We start from the raw sequence: 17956 nt of genomic DNA, 5'->3' as shown, positions 1-17956 counted from the left end.
AAAATTATTTGCATTTATGGTCTATGCTATAACACTTACATTTAAATTTACGGCATTTAGCAGACACTCTTATCCAGAGCGACTTACAAAGTGCTTTGCTTCTGATCACAATAACAATTAGGTTGTGCAATATGACATACTGCTACCACTGGCAAACAATACAAACGAGTGAAAACTGAATTTTGGGATTAACTAACTTGAAGGTGATTTGACGACTTAACCATGAATCAAGCCTAAAACGTAGTGCATACATAAAATGGAAAACTCAACTGGGTTTTATTTTGCACAGCGTTCAAGCAGTCCTGCAGTAGATTAGCTCACAAGTGTGGTGCTGTGAGCCATACAGCCCCAATGTCTCTACCAAAACATTATATATAAACCAAGACATTAGCTCATGAAAATCCTGAAATGTAATGAATTCACTCTAGTCCAGGGAAAAGTGACAGCTTCATCGTAATATGCAAAATACCACCTGTAAAAATAATACTGTGTGATAAGTGCATAGATCTGTCTATCAGCCACCTATTCATTGATGTTATGACTTTTGCAAAAATGAGCACACTGGAAAACATTTTGAAAACAATATTATAATTTTCAGGTAGTTGAGGCATGGCTGTTACAAAGAGTAGTTTCTGTGTGAAGACACAAAAAAGCATCGAGTAAACGAGTTTGTTCTTCCAGCTGCCAAGCTAAGAAATCAGGCCACAGTGTGGAGATGGCAGCCTACTCTAGGGCTGGACAATACAAGCAAAAAAAAAAACATCAAATTATAGAGTGAAATATCATTACAACAAATGATTTGAATCAACCGAGGATTTATAGTTTGTCACCTGTATACATGTATGGGTAATAATGAAATACGGTTTATAACTTAAAGGTTTTAATAAGTATAAGCCTCATCCCCCCCCCCCCCCCCCCCCCCCCCCCCAAAAAGTCTGGATTTAACATTGCGGTGACGGTATGCTTGCTGCCAGTCTGAGCTGACCACACCCCCATGATGACATCGGCGAGATCGATTTCATGTAAAACAGGTGAGGCAGGGACATTTGAGCCACTGACCCTACAATCCGCGCAGCTGTGGTGCTGTTGTCCTAAAACCACAGCACATGTCTGTATTTCATGTACCTAGTTTGAGTGAGAAGCTAAACGACAAAATAAAAGTCTTTCGGAGTATCTGCCAATCAACATGCCACACTCAATACCCAATGGGAGAATTACTGAGCAAAGAAAGCAAAATAACTAAATAAAGCTGTAAAACTAAAACTCTAGTAAGGATTGGACATAGCACGGGGCACTGCTGCGTCCACAGCAGTCGTATCCAGAGCAGGATCAACAAGAATCAAACTTGCTCTTGGAGAAATTCCACACATGGAGCAAAAACTCATTGGCTGGAGTTTCCTTTGAAGAACTAAAAACACGGGGCTGGAGACAGGCTAGGTATGAGCTGGTAGGCTGGTGACAGTGGAATCAGAGTCCGGTCGGTTTTGCACCCCCTGGCAACTTCTGGTGACTGAGGAAACAGGACTGGAGTTCATCTCAGTGGGAGACAGGATTCCTTACAATCATGATCACAGAGAAGGGCATGGGAGAGCGACCGAGTGAGAGAGAGACAGAGAGAGAGAGAGAGAGAGACAGAGAGAGCGCGGGAATGAGAGAGTGAGTGACTTGGTGGGCATGCGTGTGTGCTCCTGATCAGTCGGTGGAGAAGAGGTCTCCGGCGGAGGGGAGTGGGGCCAGTCCTCCGGTCACGTTGGGCAGGAGGGACAGGTCCGGCAAGCTCTGGATGTGAGACTTCAGCTCCTTCCTCACCTGTGTCACTCGTGCCAGCTTCTGCTTGTACTCCTACAAGTGCCCGAGACAGCCCAAACATAAAAAAAAACGTAAATATACATGATACAGTAAATATATTTCTAAGAATATATTTTTTTAATTCTCTGGAGAGTCACTTTCTTCTTTCTTTCTTTTTTGTAAGTTGTCTTAACATATGACCAGCTTTTAGCCACACGGCCACAAAAATTACAGCCTGAAGGCCACCACCACACTGTTGGAGACCCAAAGAACAAACTGGTAGATGAACGTACGTTGCCGTGTAAATCTGAAGGACCCACGTGCCTTAGAGTTAATGAGCAGCAGAGCTGCACCGGCGTGTCTGACTAGCAGGACTGTGTGTGTGTGTGTGTGTGTGTGTGTGTGTGTGTGTGTGAGTGAGCCCCCACCTCCAGCTTCTTCTCCCGTTCGCTGAGCGCCTCCTTCTGGCTGTGGATGTAGTCGGTCAGCATGCGTGCCAGCTGCCTGCGGTCCTCCAGCTCGGCCGCCAGACGCCCGTTGTACTCGGCCAGCAGTAGGCACGCCTCATCCACTGTCTTGGACAGCTTGTCTGCCGCGTCTTTATCTGTGGAGGAAAAGACAGGCTGTTTCGTTCCGTTCTAAACACGGGAGCCGTTTCTGTCCTTGAACGTAGCACGTGCAATTACTCCTCAAAGTTTGAAACGTACAATGTTTCAGTTTCTCTGACAGTTCAACAATATTCAAACATACTCACGGTGTGTAGAACACGTCGATGAGTTTGTGGGGGACTCACCTGTAATCTTCTCCAGCAGAGAGACGTCCTGCACTTCCTGAGGGAGAGAGGCGATCTTCTGGCGTACAGCCGCATCTCCAGACGCAGCGTTCTCCAGGTCCTGCAGTGCCTTCACCAGGTCTTCCGTCTGGGTGACACAGGAGAACATCCATGGTCAGATAGCAACAGGGAAAGGGGACGTTTGCAACAAACATAACTAGAGATGTAGAGACGTGGGAGATAGTAAAGTTCAGAAATGGCAAAGATACCCATTTTGTTTATTATGATTTTTTAAGCACAAGCAGAACCAGCAATGTGGAGGGCCCATTTGGTTTTTATGAATACAAAAATTGTTCCACCAATATTATACAAAGAACACCAAGATCAAAAATCATGCTCTGACTATCCATGAAACACATTAATATATCCATACCAGCTGAGGGCCAGTTCCATCGGTTTCGCGGGGAGAATACTGAGTCCTGTAATCATCATCATCATCTTCTTCCTCTTCTTCCTGGACCTTCTGAAAACTTCTTTTCAAACCTTTCTTCTCTTCTACCACAAGATACAAACATACGCACCAAGTCACTTCTTTCTTGAAGATGAACAGAGCAACTGCTCACTAATCTAAGCACCAAGAATCAAACAGTAGATGTTCTGTGATGTAGATCTAGCAGAATTACACTGAAATGTTCATGAAAAAAAAAACAGATCTCAATGATGGTGGTAGACAGGACATCCCTGGAACAATAACACCCATATCTAGCCTACGTGTCCCCCTAACACTTCCCACTGTTTAGCAGTGCAAAAATCAGACAAACCTTTTCTTTTCTTTTCTTTTGGGTTGTGGGACTTGGGTTGTGGTCTGGAGTTAAAAGTATGCTTTTGCTCTGTGTAAAAATGTCAGTATCTTAGTAGGCTGAGCGGTCCCAGAGATTATTGAGGCAGCCTGACTGTGCCCATGGTTCTTGTAGGGAAAGCGAACATTTACTCTCTAATTTGGCTAAATTTTGGATTGTTGTGAGAAAGAGATAAGCACAAAGTCAAAACGACTTTTGAATGCATCTACGAACATTTCACTCACATTACGTTCTGCTTTATGCATAGCAGCAAATTAATATTGCTTAAATATGTTTTTAATATTGCTTAAAATTGTTTCATCATATTCACATTCCCTTCAAGAAACCACAGTTAAATATTAGTTAAATATTTTGAAATTAACAATATTTTTCAAACAATAGCAGACTACAAAGCTGCTCATTACCTCTTTATTTTACCCCCGATACACCCCACCTCACAGTGGTATTGCATAGTGTGACACAAGTGTGATCCATTCAGCAGACAGTGAGAATGTTAAACATGGACGCTGTGTGCCTGTCTACCTGCAGCCTTGTGTTTGGGGCTATTGGAGTCCTCAATGGCCAGTTTGAGCTGCTGGATAAAGTCTGCGCGGTAGAGACTGCGCTCCTGCCAGATATTCAACAGTCTTTCCATATGCTTCCTACAGCTCTCATCTGTCTCTCTACACACATGCACACCCATGCACCCAAACACACACAACAAACATAACACAAAAATGAATATATAGTTTAATCTGCATTTCACTGAAGGCTGGGACAATACTGTACAACAATGATGCACAACACAGGAAATGGCAGAGGGAGAGAGGGAGAGAGAGGGAGAGAGAGAGAGAGAGAGAGAGAGAGAGAGATGGGCACAGAGTTAGAAAGAGAGAGGGGATAAAGAGAATGGAAATGACAAAAGGGCAGTGATCCAGTAAAAATGGTCATGAGAGGGAAGAAAATGCATGTGTCCCACATCACCACTCCCACCCCTGCACAAAAAAGCAAAAGGGAAAACAGACTAACCTCGCTACGTGTGAGCAGGCGTCCACAAGGACTCCCTCAAAATCTCGCGTAAACTCGGGTCCCTTTTTCTTACTGTTCTGAATAACATCGTTGGCCAGGTAAAGGAAAGTCAGCTTCCGACTGCTTTTAGCTGAGAAACAAACAAATAAACATTTATTGCATTATTGAAGCGATCTGAAACTTAAATTCGGCATTTCAATGAGCTGATTACAGATTTAGTACAAGTTCAGTGAGCAGCTTTTAATGAGAGTGTACAGAGTTACACTTCCTACGCAAATGTTGCTCAACAGAGTTGCAAAGGTGTCCACGTCTGTTTTTTTTTCCTTTGCGATTAAAAACTGCGAGTTTACCACAAAACTGTGGTTGTCAAAAACAAACACACGTCGCATTGCGTGCACATGCAGTCTTGTGTGATTCTTTAACCCACCTTTCTTTAACTCCCGGTGCCACACACGCACGATGGAGGACGAGTGTTTGCGGTGGTGGATGATCCACAGAGACAGAGTCTGTACGCTCTGCTGAGAGTTACTCAGCTCGGACAACTTCTTCTCCAGCGCAGACTCGGAAAACGACGACATGTTAGAAACTACCCCCCCAGAATGTACATCCACCAACGATCCGGGCGGCGTGTGTGTGTGTGTGTGTGTGTGTCTCGTTAAAAACAGCCGAGTTGTCTCACACTCCTGGCGTGCAGGTCAACACATGGCGTCGTCCAACGCACCACGCGTTACCTCGCTGGAAGATGTCCCAGATCAGCCTAAATAAGACATGATTTTAACAGCCAACAGTGTCCCAGCTAGCTAACACACAACCCAAGCAGCTGGCGCATGTACGAGTACTAGGGGCCAACTTTACCAACGTTAGCTGCTGCTATGCTTCTGTGCAGGAAATATACAGTTTAAATTCAACCAATACAGTCAGATCTGTCTAATAATAATAATAAAACAACTAGGATTGATAAGTAGTTGTTTACTTTAGTGTGTGAGTCTTGTTTTGGTGCATTAACAGCTGAAGTAACATAATAGGATTACGGAGCCACTCCACAACTGTTACAGAATATCTGGACTTAAGTTAACGCGGATGACGTGAGCCCAGTTAGCCGTCTAGCTTACTTTCATGTAAAAGTACGACTTATATTACTTCAAATACACATTAACCGAGCAACACACACCGTCTGGACTCGCTAGCTGCTGCTTGAGTCCCATTTGGAGAGACTAACCTTTATAACGCGTCCCGGGCGGTTTCCGCTAGCCGGCGGGCTAACTTCGCTAGCATAGCCGGTGAGCTAACGCGGGCTACACGGCTGAGGTCGTGCGAGTGTTGACGCCGTGCTCTCTCTCTCTTTTAGCCGTTTATCTCCAGTAAAAAAAATAATTAATGTCGGAGTTGTTGTGTGAACTTGTACAAAGTTGCGAGAGCGGTGGTGTATGTGTCAACAAGCGCGTTTATTATTTATGAACACGCGTTTGTTCGCGAATATTCGCCCGCCGGATGGTAAACAAACAAACGGCGGCCGGGCGCGTGGTGATGACGTCGCGGAAACCGCGCGAGCCGCACGACGGGCGATTAGTGCGCGTGAAAGTGCGGGTCTACAACATGATAACTCTAAACTCTCGGTCACGTTGTGATGTATACGTTTGTAATGTATAATGTAATATATGTAATATAACATCTTTTATTCTGGTTAAATAAACGTGAATTGTGTAGCTACGTGTTTACAGTAATGGAGTACAGCTAGCAATGGCTACGTTTGAATCTTCATGCTGAGTGCATGAGTTCAACTAGACGGAGTACGCAGGTAACATGAACACAGACATGTTTAAATACGACACTCTTATAGACACTCTTAAAGACACTCTTATAGACACTCTTGTATTGCATAGAAGTAGACCTAATGTAGCTGTTCAGGATGTCTCCAAACTCTTATTTTCCAAGTATCTGTATTGCAGACTAATATGTTCGAGAAGCAATCCTCTAATTTTGTCTTCGTTTAAGAGATGCGTGTCTGATCCTTGATCTATTATATCAAACAGATCTCGTTTTTCCACATGTGGAGGATGGCCGATTCCCAGATAGATGACCCCAAAATCGCTTTTGCGTATCTGCGTCCGTCCTGCGTGCTACTGACCAAAGAGCCCTCCCTCCCCAACGTGGAGGCTCTGAGCGGCCACCTGCGTGCCGTCAGCGATGGAGCCCTGCAGAGGCTCCAGGATTATGTGCTCTTCCCTCTCCGGTTTGTCCTCAAGATCCCTGGGTCCAAGCGGGAGGGCCTTGTCCAGGCCGTCCTGGAGACCATGGCTTATGTCCTGGACATCACGTGCGTTCGGAGCTGGGAGTCACTGCGTGACCTCTTTTCTGAGCTGTGCCTTTGCCTGTGCTCCCCGACCGACCCGGGGAAGCCAGCGCCAGCCTCAGAGGAGCTGAAGCTAGCGGTGCTGCACTGCCTGGACGCCCTCATGCACGCCGCGTACGGGGACGTTGTCTTTAAGATGTACGAGCCCGCAATGCTGCCCGGACTGGGAGCTGCTGTGTCCCTGCTCCTGGCGCTAGCCGAGGGAGAGAACGCCAGAGGGGTACAGACGGCGGCTCTGGGGTGCCTCCTCTCTCTCTTCTTGCAGTGCGACTGTCCAAAAATACACGCGGAGGCGCAGGAAGAGGACAGGCACATGCTTGGTAACTCCCTAGCTACGTTCTTACCTGGAATCACTCGCGCTTTGAGCCATGTGATTGGTGGAGATGTGAGACAAGGGCATATGGTTATTGTGAAAGCCATGAGGGTTTGGTACAGGACGGTGGCTCTGGTTATGGACGATGACCAGCTCCCCAAAACTGGCATAGAGAATGTGGAGTTGGCGCAGCTTGGCAGGGTTGGAGAGCTGGTGGTGAGAAGGACGCCTTCTTGGAGGAAGTCCACGTCTGAAAGGCTCTTGTTGGCACTGAAGAAAGTGATCTCGTTTACCTCCACACACCAACACTGGAGAGTAAGACTCGAACTAGTGTGCCTTTCAGACCACCTCCTCACCCACTGCAGCAAGTCCCTCCCTGAATGTGTGGGGCCTCTCCTAGAGGCTCTGGTGGGTGCGATCAACGACGAGGAGCCCAGGGTTAGAGAGCAGTGTGGTGGAGCGCTTGACGAAGTAGCCAGGAGAAACCAAGAGGCCGGGGGGCGGGGCCTTACGGACGTCCTCTCGGAGAGCTTGCACGGCTTGGCGTCTGCGCTGCCGCGGCTCATGAGGGCAACGGACGACAAGCGTAAGCTGTTTGTGCTCAGTGCCTTCCTGGGATACCTGAAGATCCTGGGCCCAAAGGTGGATGCCGTGCTCTCATCAGCGGTACACCTGAACCGCATCTCCAAGGCGTTGATGCAGGTGCTGGAGCTGGACGTCATGGATGTGCGGATAGTGGAGGAGAGGAGCTTTGCACCCTTGAAGGATCTGGGGCCTGACGCCCCTGAAGCACAGTATCAGAAGAAATGCTTCCTCTATTTTACAGATGACAAAATCTTCTTGGCACTGAAACAGATTTGCCGGATGCTGGGTTACTATGGAAACCTCTACCTGCTGGCGGACCATTTCCTGGAACTCTACAAGGAGTCGTCAGTTTATCGTAAACAAGCTGCAATGGTTCTCAATGAGATCATCACTGGGGCAGCAGGAGTTGGCATGGAAACAGCAAACCATTCAGAGCATCCTCCAATAAATCAGGAAGACCTCAAATGTGCTATCATGTCTGTCATGGAGGAGTACGTTAGTCTGAATAACTGGCATCTCCCCACCGCCTCTGAGCACTCGGAGCGTGAGCAGCAGGAGAAACTTCACTCTCCGCTCCCCTCTATCTCGAGCAGCCGTGAAGGAAACGGCCTCCAGCTGCTTCCCGCCTCCGCTGCCGGTTCCAGGCCTCCGACGCTCCACCAGCTGAATGGCAACATCTGGCAGCTCTGCGTCCAGCTGGAGGGGATCGGCTCCTTCGCTTCTGCTCTGGGCGCTGACTTCCGCCCTCTGCTGATGACCTCGCTCTACCCCGTGCTGGAGAAGGCGGGGGACGACTCGCTGCTGGTCAGTCAGTCGGCTCTCGGCTGCATGCGCGCCCTCTGCGTGGCCTGCGATTACCGCTCGCCCGAGGAGCTGGTCATCGCCAACGCAGACTACCTGCTCAACGACGTCTCCCTCAACCTCGGCAGGCTCGGCGTTCACCCTCACGCCCCACGGGTCCTGGCTGTCATGTTCACTCATTCGGACGCCGGTCTGCTGCCCCTAGTGGCCGACGTGGTGCAGGACGTGCTGACGGCTCTGGATATGAGCTATGACCAGAGATCCCTACACTTCTGCGCCGTACTGCACTCACTCATGAAGGCACTGGGTGAGTGCGCCTCCTTCCACAGTCTGGTCACTTCAGCAAAAAGCTAATTGTCTGGTGGGGATGCATCCTTTTCTGATGAGAGTGGTACAACCGACTGAACCGATAAAGCCACAGTCTAATTAAGTTAAGCAAGTCTTTAAATAGTTGAATCAGATAAGCTGCTGGTTTTGTAGGATAAAAGTTTGTGGAATGAGTACAAGCCTTTTGTAGATAAGACTTTTAGTATACCTTTAAGTTTTTCCTAATGTATAGTCCATTTTGTAGGTAAGTATTTACAATTTATAAAGATCTTCCACAGACAGTGCCTGCCGAGTGTACTCAAGTGAACGTTCTCCGATACGAGGAGCGGTGTCAACGTCTGATCTCATGTCCTTTGCTTCAGTGAGGTGGTTTCCCGCCCGCTCTAGAGAACGTGCCCATCACCCCACGGTGAGCCCTCGTGCCCAGGACCCCGGGCAGCTGGACCTGCGGCGGTTTCTTCTGGACTACAGGAAGCAGAAGGACCTGGCCGAGGGGATTGGTATTGAAGAGGAGGACCCAGCAGTCGCAGGTCGAAGCTTCAGCTCTTATTTTTAATCTTTATTTCCGTCTGCCTTCCCACATGTTTGTTTTGATTCCTCCTCCTACGTTTTTGCTCACGGTGGTCTGCATCACGCCTGGTCGTCTCACATAAAAGTTGAACGAGCAATGATAATTCATCACGTCCCGTCCTTTGCTTCCCGGTCCGTGTGTCGTAATCTTGTTTTATCGTCTGCCTGTTACAGAGCTACCGTCCGCACCAGTGGCCCGTGAAGAGGAAGAGGAGGAGGAGGAGGTCGTTAAGCCGGAGCTGCCCGCGCACGTGTCGATGGCCAAGGACGTGATGGAGCGCTGCGCCCACCTGCTCTCCGACCCCAGCATGAGGGTTCGGCTGAAGGTGGGGCGGTCGGGCGTAGCTGCGTGTGCTGCACCTCCCAAAACCGACACTCAGCACTCTCACAGCTGCACCTCCCTGGCACTGATTGGCTCGTTCAGGCATTCTGGGAGATGGGCCAGGCAGTGAAGCCCCGAGGAGGGCACTGAGAACCAGGGTTTGAGCAGGCGTTTTTATCCAAAGGGCCTCGCTGAGAGGGGGTCGGTGTGTTATCCAGGAGCACTGTGGCAGCCTGGAGTGGAGTGTCTGGGGTTGTGGCACCCACACATCTCCCTGTCTTGGCCTCCTGCTAGCACGGGACCTTCGCTTCACATTAGTGCCCACAGGATAAATACGACTTGAGAAATGAACCAACAGCAAACTACAGCAGTCAAATTTGCACAGTGGTGTCTCATTTCTGTTAGAGGTCTTGACAGTAAGCAAATAGCGTAGTGAATAGAGAACTAATAGGTCAATTGAATCTGATAGTTGAGTTTGGAATACGTAATTATTGCATGTTTATGGCTTGTTTGTTACAGGTGTTGGACATAATGGAACTCTGTGTGGAGGTGCTGAGCGAGGTCGAAAATGAGCTTTTACCCATGGTGCACCGCTGCTGGCCCGCACTTCTGCAACGCCTTACCAATGATGATCCGCTGGCTATCCCTCAAGCTTTCAGGGTAAGAGTGTGTGTGTGTGTGTGTGTGTGTGTTTTCATGTTTTGAATGCCCAGTGTTTTCATCTGTTACTTAACATTATTCTGCTTGAGCCTCTATTATCATATTCAACAGGACATTAAAGGAAAACATTGATTCTCCATTAGCACCTTTGTTTGTACTTTGCTATCCATCACTTTGGCTGCATGGATCATTTGAGTAGAGGTTCTTGGCTGGAAGCTTAAAGGTTCACAATCACCCCCGAAAGTCACCTATGCGGAAACTGACTGCAGCACCCCACCCCGGCTACACCTGCCACGCACCTCAAGCCTCTTCAGGTCTCTCACACCCCCTCTCCCCCCTCACACCCCCTCTCCCCCCTCTGCAGGTGCTGTGTGTGCTGGGCGAGACATGCGGAGACTTCCTGAGGAGGCGCGTTTCTAAGGAGGTCCTGCCCAGGCTGACCTGGACGCTGCGGAGGCAGGCAGAGAGCAGCGCCCGGTCCGGGCCGCTCTACACCCACACGCTGGCCTACAAGCTGCAGCTGGCTGTGTTGCGGGGCCTGGGGCCCCTGTGTGTGCGACTGGACCTGGGTGAGCCCGCACACACATACACTGGTGCTGCCAAAGAGAATAATGACTCCTGCATTACGCATTGAGAATTAGGGCGAGTTTCTGGATCGTCTGGATGAGTAAAAATTAAGTGCTTAGAAGTATTTTCAGCAGAGACACTGATATAATTTAGTCTAACGCTAACCTAAAAAGCAAAGGCATAGTACCCACAAAACAGGCCAAGTTAGACTTTTCTAGCAATTCTGACTTGCAAAAAAGCACCCAAACCCATTCAACCTGCTGCAGTGATGGTATTTCTCCACTAGATGGCAGTATGGCGTCGTGAGTCCTGGTGTCAAACCGTTCCCCTTTGCAGCTGCAGTGACCAGTGCCTGTGCATCTTAATGCGCGGTAGCAGGCCTTCTCTACTGCCTGTTGCCGCGGGAGCAGTAGCTACTTTGCTGACTGCTGTATCGGGGCGTCCATCTTGAGGCGAGCTACGTTTTCCCAGGTGCCCCTGGGGTTAGAGGCCGTGGCGCGCAGTGTTCTGACGACGCCATACTGCCCTGACCTGGGCCTTCACTCACAGACTCTGACTTGTCCACAACCTCAGGGCAACATTCACACACAGGATGTGTAAGAGAGAGGGAGAGAGAGAGAAAGAAAGAAAGAGAGAGAGAGAGAGAGAGAGAGAGAGAGAGAGAGAGAGAGAAAGAAAGGAGACTCAGGGGCAAAGATAAGAAAAAAAGATAAATGGCTGAGAGAGAAAGAAAATGAAAGACTGGAAGGCTCATGAAGGACGGTTTTATTGAAATATCCTCTACCAAACAGAGACTCAAATGGCTAAAGAGTTGTTTACTGGCACAGCCTGTAATGAATTTTAATAATTGACCTCTGGAGACACGGATTCAGTGTTTTGTTACAGGAGAATGCTGGAGGTACTAAAATGGTCTGTAATGAGCGGCTGAATAACCGTTTGAAATTAGCTCTGGGAGAACAGACCGGCGTATATACTGTGTGGGAGGCTTAGAAAAGCAAAAGTGTGTGTGTGTGTGTGTGTGTGTGTGTGTGTGTGTGTGCTGGCCTCCCACCCTAGCTGAGGGAACACGGGTAGACGCAGGAGTAAGAGAGGTAGGTTAAGGAGTAGGAGTTTCCATGGTTATGAGGAGTATCTGACAGTAAGAAAGGGTTTATGGAGCCCACAGAGACGGAGGGAGGTGAAGAGAAGGGCTCCCTCCTCCCCTCTGCGGCCCTCTCTCCCTCCTCTCTCTGTTTTTAGATTTCCACGTCTTGTAACACTCACCCTCCTCATTCCTGAATAGTCTAAACTACTTCCCACTTAGGACTTCATGAAAGTTTCGTTGATTGTTAATTGGGATATGACGATCTTTAATTAAATTTGACCAAACGATTAGCACTCTTGTTATCTAAATAATGGAGTCATTAGAATCGTTTCCTCTGGAGGGAGCATCGTGCTGTCTAGTGATTCTCAGTCACTACAGCATAATTCTTTGTGATGCAGCTTCCCCCGTTCATTAAGAATGTATAGCACATTTATAAATGCTTAACGTCTTCTGTGTCTTTGATTTCTTTGGGTTATTGTGCCTCTTCTGGGTCCAGTTTAGCCTCATGCTGCATCTAAATTTAATAAGTGCAATTTTTGTCTTAGAAACAACCATCTTAGAAGCTCAGAGGTGTAAATAATGTAGTAACAACCATTCTAAAAGCACAGTGGTTTAAATATTTTAAGAATAGCATTGTAACTTAGAAAAAGCTATTCGATAAACTCATAAGCTTACATAACAGCATCACTTCCAGTATGAGAAGCATGAAAATGACTGGGATACGCAAAGGTGTCCATCTTAAAAATAAAATTCCTTTTATGTTGTGACTGTTTAATTTGAAATCCGTTCCTAAAACCTACTGTATTTCACTTTGATATGCGTGTGTGCTCTCAGTCGATTCTGATCTGGACCACGTCTCTGAGGCCTGTCTCCCCTACCTGAGCTGCAGACAGCCAATCAGACTCCAGGAGGCTTGCCTCAGGTAAGCCATTCAGGCCTCTTGTCACTCATATCTTTTAAAAATACCCTTTTCAGACATACATGGTTCTGGGCAAGAGATGAAGAATCCCACTGATTGAAATTCAAATGTTACTGAAATTATATTCAGGTGTCTGCTTTGGGAGCCTTTTCACACAAGTGTGATTAATCGCAAGACCACTTCTAAAGCCAGTGTAGCCTGGCCTCATATTAATAGTTCATTAATAAAACGTGAGCAGAGAATTATTCCCTGTCAGATCGATGCCGAGTCATCAGGCCCGGTCTCTCGGTGTTGGGCCTTTAGCAACTGCTCACATAAACACCCTGAATGCCGATGTGTTTGTCCACACTGTGGGATGCTAATGGCTAATCTCGTCACTAAGCGGTGGTGATACAGGTGTTGGCGGTCTCCTCCGTCTGGTTCTGCCTCCCGGCCCGTGGGGGTGTCCTACTACTGTGGTTTTGTACGTTCGCTGCTAGTTCGCAGCGTTTACAGACGCCTGATTCATTCTGAATGTGACATGTCAGTTGCGAGCGGGAAGACGAGGCTGAGCCCCAGGGAGTGGCACGTGATTCCTGAACACAGACCACTTGGCAGACACAACACAGCTGGGCAGGGAGAGACGGACCGATTCCTGACAGGAAAAGGGTCCAAAGATTTAACCAAAACCAATTCTGCCTCTTCCATTTGCTCTACATCATCATAATTCTGGATCAACGTCTTCAGATATGAATTATTTTTTAATGGAGCGTTACCATTGACTTAATGATGTAAGGGGGAGTTACAGACTTAGATTCCACATTGAGGCTCTCAATCCAGACCTCAGGGACCCTCAGCCAGTCCATATGTTTGCGGGTCCTCACTCACCTTGATCACGTAATGAAGAGCTCTCCAGCCTTTGATCATCTGGCTGAGGACTAAGAGCAGCTGGCACACAACTAAAACCTGGTCCGGCCTGGCCTCCCCGGGACTGGACTGAGAGCCTCTGTTGCAGCACGCTCATCCACACACGTGGCCCCTACAGGCTCGTCACCCCGCTCGTTTGTCCACAGTGTTTTCCGGCACCTGATGCTCGTGGACCCGGACGCGTGCTGGTTCACGCTGAGCGAGGTGTGTTGCCCGTCGCCGCACGAGCCTCCCCACGCCCGCCTGCTCCCCGTGCGTCTGAGCGGAATGGGCAAGCCGAGGAACGAACTCACAGACAACGTGATGAAGCTCCTGGATGAGCTATGCCCGCCGTGGGAGCACGAGGCCATCTCTGATGCTCCGGAAGCGAGCGATTAGAAGTTCCGTATGCTCAGGCACGTTCGATTCAAAAACAGACCAAAGTGAATAACAACCATTAAGGGTGAAGCTTCTCTTTGGCCTGAAGCATTTTGAAGATCTCGGCCAGCTGGTAGGTGATACTGTCCATGGAAAATAGGATTTTGGAAGCTTGCAGTGTCTTTAAATATATGTCAGGAGCTGTGCTCCTTGATACTGCCAGATAACAGAATTCGGCTCACAACTCCGAGACATTTTAGCACGTCAAGAAATGGAATGTTTTGTTTTGCTGTCTCTTGTCTCTTCTTTTACGTGTTATTTCTCTTTAATAAACATCCAAATTCTTGCCATCTTGGAATAGATGATCTGCTTTTGTTAACGGATTCCTCCAGTTAGCGCACTGTCACCACCACCATGTAGGTGGAAGCCCAGGTGAGCAACCCATCGTGTTGAGCGTTCCCAGTCGGCGTGTGTGAGGTCTGAGGGCACTCCTCTTGACATCCTAATAAATGTTTTTGCCTCCGGGAGCGCAGAAGAAGGCAGCCTCTTGCACTTTCTGTTGGCGTGCTAGAGCGTTATCAGCCGCCACGCTTCGCTATTTATCCTGCTGCCACAACTGACAGGGCGACTATTACTCATAAAGCGGCGAGGCCCAGTCAGCTAGCGTTAGCGCGCCGCTCGGGCTAATGCAATTTCCTCCCAAGCATAGCTGATAAGTGAGCACGCTAGCTTCATTACACAGGGTTCAGCTACACAACATGGCCATTGTTTGACTGATTAACTGCCATTTAGGACAACAAAGGCGGCGGACCTGACGGGGTGACGGAAGCGAGCGTTGATTCTGCTGGTGTTGAGGCTGGTTGACCCACTGATTACAGATCATTTCATTTGGACTGTGGCAGTTTACAGTTGGTAGAATAGATTAGTGTGACAGTAGACCCATGGACAACACATGGAGCCTTTAGGATTAGAGATCGAAAGTTCAAAAAAAGGAATAAGCAAAAGATATTTACAACGCCCTCAATATTTTCCACTCACATACCTATACTCCAGGGTACATAGGCATGGACATAAACTCCAAAACACTACACACACACACAAAGCTATAAAGGAGATGTAGATATGAACTCCACCCATATACCAGCTCCCCAGAGAATGTAGGCTTAGGTATAAACACCACCAACAGGCCCACTCCAAAGGTAACCTAGGCTTAGATATAAACTACACCCAGAGCTGCTTGCTAGGGGACAAGGGTATAAACTCCACCCACAGAGCCACTCCCTAGAGGACATAGGGATAAACCCCACCCACAGAGCCACTCCCTAGAGGACATAGGGATAAACCCCACCCACAGAGCCACTCCCTAGAGGACATAGGGATAAACCCCACCCACAGAGCCACTCCCTAGAGGACATAGGGATAAACCCCACCCACAGAGCCACTCCCTAGAGGACATAGGGATAAACCCCACCCACAGAGCCACTCCCTAGAGGACATAGGGATAAACCCCACCCACAGAGCCACTCCCTAGAGGACATAGGGATAAACCCCACCTACAGAGCCACTCCCTAGAGGACATAGGGATAAACCCCACCCACAGAGCCACTCCCTAGAGGACATAGGGATAAACCCCACCCACAGAGCCACTCCCTAGAGGACATAAGGATAAACCCCACCTACAGAGCCACTCCCTAGAGGACATGGGGATAATCTCCACCCACAGAGCCACTCCCTAGAGGACATTAAGATAAATCTCAGTTGTGCAAGTTGAAAAATGAAACTGAGTAACTCAGTGTACAATGTTTTTATTTGATAAAAGCATACATTTAACATGAAACCAACACCCTGGAGGATTATTAAATTGTACACAATTTTTACATTTATCGCTAACAAAACAAACAAACAAAAGAATTGGGCATAAATAAAAGAAACAACCCATAAACAAGGCTCCCATGTTGCTATACAATTAAACTGGGACTGCACAATTCATAATATACTACAATGGCCAGAATCCTATAGTTATAACTCCCCAGGGCAAAAGACCCATATCGCAACCATTTACATGCTTTCAGCTTCTAATATGGAACTTTTTCGTAGGTGACTATACAGCATTTCTTTTAGGAAACTGACCTACTATCCACCGGGCCAGGTGGGGTTATGGGGCCTTGGGCCTTGTGATGTGTTGGGTGTCCCAGCTATAAACCTAATATATGCTATAAAAGAGCAGTGAACGTTCTGTTTGTGTGGGCGCCCCCTGCAGGTGGCTAAAAGCTGGATGGATGTAGCGACAGCTGAGAAAGGTTTGGCACCTCTCATCCATGGCTCACCCATTCCAAATCCCTTTTCTGAAACAACTTCATATATGCAGTCCAACTTCATTTCAAGCACGCTGTGAACAACAGATCTGGTGCTTTTCGTCCAAATCACGATTTTAGTTGGAGGCTCAGACATCGCAAGCATTCGCCACATTTGCTTACACTGTGATGTATCCACAAGGTGACTCACTGGTGCGGTAAATTACTAAATACAGACCCAGCTAACAAAATAGCACTGTAAATGACAGCATACCGCTGACGTGAAAAATCACCATTTGGATGAAAAACACTGGATTTGCCTTTTAAACCTTCTCATTTGTAACGTGCTTGTGGCAGGCTGCTGTATCTGCTCTTTGAGCTCGTGTGGTTTACAGTGTCAGTGAAGGGGCCGACACAAATCACTGCTCTGTGTCAAGTGGTTACGTATTGCTATATATATCTGCACAATGTGCCATTATTCACTTATTGGACAGATGTGAAATCTTGGTAGTATAATTTACTGAAATGTTTAAATGAAAGATTCATACGTACTCAATATAGTTACTTAATTTTTAAAAGAAAAAAAATCATTTCAACCAGGGCAACTGGTTACAGTAACTGAAGTCTAATGCCCAAATTCAGAGGGCTTTTATTTTGGTTTTTTGTAGGCAGTTGTTTTGCTTCCAGGGGCTCTTAACACAGAGTTGCATGAATAGAGTAAATTTATGCATTTAAATGTATTTATTACAGTGAGCCAATGATTTTCAGCTATTTGCAGTCACGCTGTGATCTGCCATAACAAAAAATACTTTTTTTTTTGCTTGCTGTCCCCCGAAACAAAATGAAAATTCAGATTGTAAAATAAGAGTGAATTAAAAGTGAATCAGCACTGGTCGTCTGCCTTTTCTCGGAGGCTTTTAAAGCAAATGTAAGATGTTTCATGACATGCATTCATTAGCTGGTCTGATATAACATTTATTCTTGCTCTGTACAATAATATACATTGTGAGATCTGGAGGGAAAAGGTAGCACATTTGGGATTATGGTGTGTGTGTGGGTGTGTGTGTGTGTGTGTGTGTGTGTTGGGGGTAAGAACTAAAGCTTTTCTGGGCCTAAAGCGCACAGCTCTCCGAGCAGTCGGCGGTGTTCTCGTCAGCCGACCTCTTCCTCAGCTCCCTGCCCGGTTTGTGGTGGCCGTGGTGGGCCGCTTGGTGCTTGCGAGCCTCCTGGGCCGGGCTGTGCGCCTCCAGGTGGCGCTGGGGGGCGGGGCTGACTCCGCCCTTCTCCACTCGCAGGTAGGCACGCACGCGGTGGTGTCGCAGCTTGCTGTCGCTGAAATCGATGACGCGGCACTCGTAAGTGCCCTCGTCCGACGGCTTCACGCTCGACAGACGCAGCTTGTGCGAGATGTTGCTACCAGCAACCTTCACCACCTGGAGGACAGACAGGGCACAGTCAGACGTGTTCGTG

General features: G+C 47.8%; 3 protein-coding genes across 4 annotated transcripts in view; 1 reads left to right on the top strand and 2 right to left on the bottom strand.

Moving 5' to 3' along the window:
• Positions 1-567: 567 nt before the first annotated feature.
• rprd1b (regulation of nuclear pre-mRNA domain containing 1B) lies at positions 568-5925 on the bottom strand. 2 transcript variants are annotated; one of them, XM_076984690.1, is made up of 9 exons: positions 5648-5925; positions 4856-5185; positions 4429-4558; positions 3943-4082; positions 3382-3450; positions 2994-3115; positions 2582-2708; positions 2217-2392; positions 568-1842 (listed from the first exon to the last, which is right to left on the bottom strand). In XM_076984690.1, exons 2-9 carry the CDS (start codon positions 5004-5006, stop codon positions 1693-1695), a joined length of 1065 nt encoding a protein of 354 aa, XP_076840805.1. In that variant the 5' UTR covers positions 5007-5185; positions 5648-5925; the 3' UTR covers positions 568-1692. The 2 variants fall into 2 exon arrangements, with proteins under 2 accessions (XP_076840805.1, XP_076840806.1); XM_076984691.1 differs by lacking the exon at positions 3382-3450.
• Positions 5926-5954: 29 nt separating this feature from the next.
• Positions 5955-16776, top strand: tti1 (TELO2 interacting protein 1). Its single transcript, XM_076984687.1, has 8 exons — positions 5955-6226; positions 6462-8787; positions 9170-9337; positions 9552-9703; positions 10219-10359; positions 10724-10928; positions 12845-12932; positions 13982-16776. Exons 1-8 carry the CDS (start codon positions 6200-6202, stop codon positions 14211-14213), a joined length of 3339 nt encoding a protein of 1112 aa, XP_076840802.1. The 5' UTR covers positions 5955-6199; the 3' UTR covers positions 14214-16776.
• Positions 15982-17956, bottom strand: part of vstm2la (V-set and transmembrane domain containing 2 like a) — a 26032-nt gene continuing 24057 nt past the window's right edge. Inside the window, exon 4 of the mRNA XM_076984693.1 lies at positions 15982-17919. Within this exon, the coding sequence (XP_076840808.1) occupies positions 17599-17919 (321 nt within the window). The 3' untranslated portion in view covers positions 15982-17598. The remainder of the gene's footprint in view (positions 17920-17956) is intronic.

This window comes from Brachyhypopomus gauderio, chromosome 21 (genome assembly GCF_052324685.1).
Source record: "Brachyhypopomus gauderio isolate BG-103 chromosome 21, BGAUD_0.2, whole genome shotgun sequence".
In the NCBI taxonomy this organism is placed as follows: Eukaryota; Metazoa; Chordata; class Actinopteri; order Gymnotiformes; family Hypopomidae; genus Brachyhypopomus; species Brachyhypopomus gauderio.
The sequence above is the reverse complement of the archived record's forward strand: the minus strand, read 5'-3'. Positions and strand labels throughout refer to the sequence as shown.

Bases quoted from the DNA above. Each gene is read 5' to 3' on its own strand.
- rprd1b (XM_076984690.1), bottom strand. From the start codon at position 5,006: ATGTCGTCGTTTTCCGAGTCTGCGCTGGAGAAGAAGTTGTCCGAGCTG. The intron at 4,083-4,428 runs GTTAGTCTGTTT...GCATGTGTGTAG, and splicing joins GCCTGCTCACACGTAGCGAG to AGAGACAGATGAGAGCTGTA. The intron at 3,451-3,942 runs GTAGACAGGCAC...ATTTTTACACAG, and splicing joins CCCCAAACACAAGGCTGCAG to AGCAAAAGCATACTTTTAAC.
- tti1 (XM_076984687.1), top strand. From the start codon at position 6,200: ATGAGTTCAACTAGACGGAGTACGCAG. The intron at 6,227-6,461 runs GTAACATGAACA...TATATCAAACAG, and splicing joins CAACTAGACGGAGTACGCAG to ATCTCGTTTTTCCACATGTG. The intron at 10,929-12,844 runs GTGAGCCCGCAC...GTGTGCTCTCAG, and splicing joins GTGTGTGCGACTGGACCTGG to TCGATTCTGATCTGGACCAC.